Below are 6,000 nucleotides of genomic sequence, written 5' to 3'. Positions count from 1 at the left end.
GACTACGACTCGACGACGACTCCGACTGAGAGACACCAACCGAGAGAGCGAGTCAGTCCTGTACAGCGTACTTACGTACTGTAGTACCTGAGCCGTCCGCTGTAAGGCGCTTCATCCCTTGAAGCGAACTCCGGCGGATTTATCCTGAAACTCCGTGTCTTACCCGGTCGAGCCGGACCCCGCCAGCTGACGTCTCCTGCGTTTATGTTGGGCTACCGGAGTATAATTGTAGGGGGAAGAAATAAAAATCATAACATGTCATTAAACTAAAAAATATTTTCCTCTCCAAATAAAAAATGCGTTATTTAATCTCCCTGTAAAAAATGACATGTTACAAAAAGATATTTCAGGTATCTTCGCAGATGTACTTTGAAGCACTTCATTGCGTTACAATCCAAAATGGTAATACTTTTTTAATGGTATAACAAAGAAATAATAATAGCATATTAATTTTATATACATATGCTAAATAATAGCATACTAAAATCATTATATTTTGCCCTTCAATGTTAGAAATAAAGAGTTTAATATGTAATTAACAGTATATAATATTTTGTGACAGTAATAACACATAATACAGTTTTATATTTTAAAATTTTTAACGTCTTAGCTATAAAAACCAAAAGGAATTAAAATTAAAATTAATCTAATTGTACCTTTAAATCAACACGTAAATTTAACTAAGATTTGTTATACGAATAGAGTTCTGGTCTCATACGAAAGGAAATAACGAAGTTTAGTAACTGTTTTGTAGTACAGTATAACGTAATAGTAAAATGATATGTTAGTATTTTCTTATGGTTTTCAGAAATTTAGGTATATTTCATTTAGTTATAACTTAATTATGAATGTATACTATTCGAGATCATGTAAAAGTATTAATATTTTATAGACAAGGCGCAGCAAATATTTTGGAGAAAATTTAGATACGAGTAATAATTCTTATATAATAATGAACCGTGGTGAAATATATAAAATAATGTCTACCACGGTACATTATTAGCTATTTTAATTACACACTCCAGAAATCTTTTTCTGTCTTTTTAAAGACTATATAGCATATCATTTAATTAATAGATAAAAATGTTCTGTTAATGTTTAAGTCTTGAAATTCCCCCAACTTCTGTGAGGTCTTATTATATATAGGTAAAAGTACTTAAATAAAAAGTTCGTTGAATCAATTCATACTTGTAATATACTCCTATGTCTAGGATAAGTTTTATGATTATATGTATTGTTCCCCATGTGTATTACAATATATCTAACTCGTTCGAAAACTACGTTGATTATATTTTAATTGAAATAGAATCAAATATTTCTTAATTATTTGCTTCATAAAAGCTTAATAGGAAATTATTAAACCTATTCCCTAAGTCAGAACTTACAGAAATCATACTATTTCAGTTTTCATCTTCTATAAAGAGGGTTTAGTACATAAGAACACATGACTACTTTTATACAACTTTATTTTTTAGTACATTTATTTAAACACTATAAAAGTTATTTCATTCTGACAATATATACAATGTACATCTTTTTATAGTTTACACTTGAAAATTCAGTGTAAAGAATCAAACATTCTCACGTCCACTAAATCCTTTACAAAGAATAACCTTAAATTCTATTTCATATTTAAAATTTATGAAAGGAAGTAACATCAAACAATTATAAATAACAATTTGACTATCAATAACATGACATTATAATTTAACAAGATTTATATTAACAGTAATTGAAAATAATAATATTAAATGAACTTACAAACTATGGAACAAACTGGAGCAAATTAACACTGAAAAGGTTAGGTTTGTATCCATCCATTACCCTGTTAACTAGAACACAATGCGTTTAATATTAATTATTGTTATAATAATTTTATCACATCTTCGCTCAAACCCTTCATTGTAGCATTGTAGTTCAATCAATAGTGATGGTCATAATTATTCGGTTTTGTTGCTAAAATAATATTAGTTCTTCATTCATCTGTAACACAATAACTAACATATTAATAGTGATACAGTTTATTAAGTGTACGCCTATATTGTAAAAAAAAAATCAATATTTTTTTTATATTTTTATCTTAAAGTATAGATTTTTTCTGAGTTCAGTGATATATAACACATATATATTTGGGTTATATTTATATGCTAAAAAAAAATTGTAAACCATGCTAGTCGGGCGCACGGATCCGTGGTCAGACGTATCGAAAACGTTCTGAACGATAGGATATTGTTTTGAGCATTTTAATATACATAACTTGCACTTTTTAATATTACTCTTTTTTCTTTTTACTCTTTTGGTTTAGTTTACTTCTTATATTTGTTGGCTTTGGGTAGCTTGTTAGTTGTTTGTAACCTTTAGTGTGTTTTGTCAGCTGGTATTTGTTTTGTTTAGTGTTTGTTTTACATTTGAAATAGATCTCAGTTAATTGATACCATTTGTGTTTTAGAATAACAAAATATGCCTCGATCAACTAAGATAACAAAGAAAAAACATTTCCGGGGTAATCAGTATGCTCGGATATCGTCGGGTAATGTAAATAGTTCAGCTGCAGTTAGTGAATTACGTGAAAGTGATGTGTTTGGAAGTGCCTTGTCCTACTCCTTTTTCTGCCTCAAGAAGGAAAATAAGTACCGGTATATTACCAAAACACTTTAGACACAGTTGGTCACAATAATGTAATTGTAAGTATGAATAATTTTGTGTCAAGCTTTGGTTCATGCTACTGTGTGTAAATATTGTAAAGTAGAAAATTCTTTGAGCTTGAAAGAAGACGAAGCTGCAAGAGAAGGCCTAGCTTGCAAAACTGTTTGTTGAATGTAGTAACTGTAATAATAAGTATTATTTTTGGTCATCAGAAAAAACTAATGGCTTTTAATGACGTGAACGTCAGATCAGTATATGGTCTGAGATCAATAGGGAAAGGATCAATATCCGGAAAACCACTTTTCGGTATCCTTTGATTTACCTAACCCTCCTAAGAGATTTGAACGCTACAATCCTTTGTTTATTAGGTCAGTAGAGAAAGTAGCAACACAATCAATGATTGATGCTACAGAAGAGGCAGTGGCATTGAATGAGTCTGAAAGATGGTAGTGTGAGCAGAGACATAAGTGTTGGTTTAGACGGTACATGGCAAAGACGTGGTTTTTCGTCTTTGAACGGTGTATGTTCGGTTTCAAAGTTTTGACTCTAGTAAAATTTTAGATACAGAAGTACTTACCAAAATACTGCCATACATGCAAATCAATCAAAAAACCCAAAACCTCATTTTTGTGATAAGAATTTTGACGGGTCAAGTGGAGCTATGGAAGTTGCAGGAGCTAAGGCTGTGTTTGCTCGTTCAGAAATGACTAGAAAAGTAAGATACAAAATATTACCTGGGAGATGGTGATTCCAAAGGGTTTCAAACAGTAGTAAATTCTGAACCATATGGCCCAAATTTTCATATTGAAAAACTGGAATGTGTTGGGCACGTTCAGAAAAGAATGGGGGGTCGACTTAGAAAGTTACGGAGAGAAATGAAGGGGAAAGTATTGAGTGATGGATTGAAAATTGGTGGAAAGAAAGGAAGATTGACTGATGCAGCTATAGACTCCCTCCAAAATTATTATGGCCTAGCAATAAGAAGAAATACAGACAATTTTAGAGAAGATGAAAAAAGATATATGGGCCATATACTTTCACAAATTGTCAACTGACGAGAATCCACAACATAATCTCTGCGATGACTCGTGGTGTAAATATAAGAAATGCATAAAAGAAAATGAAACTTATGAGCATAAAAATTCATTAGATAAAGCTGTGATGGATGCCATCAAACCAACTTTCCAAGCATTGGCTTCACCAGACCTGCTTAAAAAAATGTCTCCATGGTCAAACACAGAATGTAAACGAAAGTTTTAATTCTGTGTTGTGGACGCGTAATACCTAAATTAAATTTTGTAGGCCTGCAAACACTAAGATTTGGTGTTTTTGACAGTATTATTACTTTTTAATGAAGGAAGTCAAGGCAGAATAAAAGTGCTTAATGATCTAGGTATAAAGCTAGGCCAAAACTGTGTTTATACCCTACGTCAGATTGATGAAGACCGAGTGAGGAAAAGCCGAAAAAGGCTGGTGAAGAAGAGACAAAGCAAGCTAGGAAACTGGCAAGAATGGTGAGGAAGAAACTAATTGATGATGATAAGGCCAAGGAACAAGACTATGAAGCAGGAATGTTTTTAAAAGGTACTTTTCAATCATATTTTTTGTATACATAAAAGTGTTTTGTGAATTACCGAAAAATTTACTTTTTTGACATTAATGTTCCTTTTTTCAGGAACTAGTTGTCCAATCTTCATGAAATTTATACCATATATATAACGTTACCTATTCATACAAGCCCTGCCACTTTCATAAGTCTAGGTCAAAATTTAAAAAAAAAAAAATTTTTTTTTTTAAACAAATAAATTGAAAAAAATATTGAGTATCTTTAAAAAATTTCTAAAGCCAAAAATATTGATTGGAAATCTTTAAAAGTGGCAGGGGCTTGTGTGTAATAGTATGTTTTTAGAAGTGCTAAAAAAATTTCAATTCGTTAGGTATCATAGTTCTTGAGAAAAAGGAACATAAATATTTGAAAATTAACATGAGCTGGTATAGGGCGTACATCTCCCCTTAAAGTAATTTTTAATGTAAATTTTTTACTTAGTTAATATAAGAACCACTTATTTTAAGTAAAATCCTGCTTGATGTATGAAACAAGGTTGAATGCCTTGCTCTTTTACCTCCGAAAATTGTAAACCGTCTTTTAAGGAGAGTTAGAAAAATTTTAAACTGTTTATTTACTAAACATAATTTCAAGTTAGAGTGTTTTATATATATATATATATGTTTTATATATATATATGTTTTATATATATATATATATATATATATATATATATATATATATTGATATATATATATATATATATATATATATTGATATGTTATATTAAGTCTCTTAGAAACATAAACCGGGGCGCTCCAGACCGGTCAATGTACAGATAGTGTCAATTCGTCCACCACCATCACTTAACACTTAATATTGTCTTTATTTGCCATCAAATGTGTGAATGAATGAGCTTAAAAATGTCAGAAGGTCAGAGTAAACCTCCGTCCTGAAAAACGGATTGGTTCTAGTTTGGGAGCTCAGAGAATAGTACACCATTGCATCGAATTATACACACACAAATCTTTACTTACGCAAACTCAATACTCGCCTAGGATGAAACTTTGATTTTTAACTGTAACTATCTTTCCATACAATATTACACACCATATACTTATCTAACATATTGAACAGTTATTTTTTAACAAGAAACGAAATTAAAATCACCTCTATCCACATCCATAGTAGTAAGAACCGTAGCTAATACTGATCGAAAAATATCCTGTTGACTCTTAAGCTTTTCCGGTATCTATATATTACTACACCAGAAAACTGACCACATAGTCTACGTACTGCTTGTCAGACATGTTCCTAATAGACACTGAATGTATACGGGCGCAATATATGGATTTTATTCTTGAATTTTTTGTGTAAAAAGCTATAAAGCGTCTCTATAATGACTTTCGGTTAGGTTTGGTGCATTAAGGGTAGTTGTGGAGAACTGAGACCTTGATATGGAAAATCTATTCCTGATAAAAGATTGTACATAACAATATTAACCTGTCAATAAAGCAGTAAACACTTTAAAATTTCACTTTAGTAGTGCAAATAGTTGTTTACATGTAACTTATTCAATATTAAGGAATTTAAAACTTACAGTTTAGGAAAAAATGAGATTGTATACTAAAATTTATTTTTATTTTCCCTTCTAAATTTCAAAAACTTTTGTGGTTATCTTCACATGTTTATTTAAATATTTATGTAAACCAAGATTAAGGTTGAGTCTTAAATGTATTTGGAAAAATACACAAATACATTCTTATATATAATATAAGTTCATATTCATATTACATACATAAGAACCT

General features: G+C 30.6%; 1 protein-coding gene across 1 annotated transcript in view; it reads right to left on the bottom strand.

Annotated features, from left to right (window-relative positions):
- Window positions 1-1,449: 1,449 nt before the first annotated feature.
- The window catches only part of LOC124364917 (neural-cadherin-like), a 58,099-nt gene continuing 53,548 nt past the window's right edge, over window positions 1,450-6,000 (bottom strand). The window contains exon 26 of the mRNA XM_046820724.1: window positions 1,450-1,983. Coding sequence (XP_046676680.1) covers window positions 1,976-1,983 — 8 coding nt within the window. The 3' untranslated portion in view covers window positions 1,450-1,975. The remainder of the gene's footprint in view (window positions 1,984-6,000) is intronic.

Source organism: Homalodisca vitripennis, chromosome 6 (genome assembly GCF_021130785.1).
Source record: "Homalodisca vitripennis isolate AUS2020 chromosome 6, UT_GWSS_2.1, whole genome shotgun sequence".
In the NCBI taxonomy this organism is placed as follows: domain Eukaryota; kingdom Metazoa; phylum Arthropoda; class Insecta; order Hemiptera; family Cicadellidae; genus Homalodisca; species Homalodisca vitripennis.
Note: the sequence above shows the minus strand (reverse complement) of the source record. Positions and strands in the feature narration are given on the sequence as shown.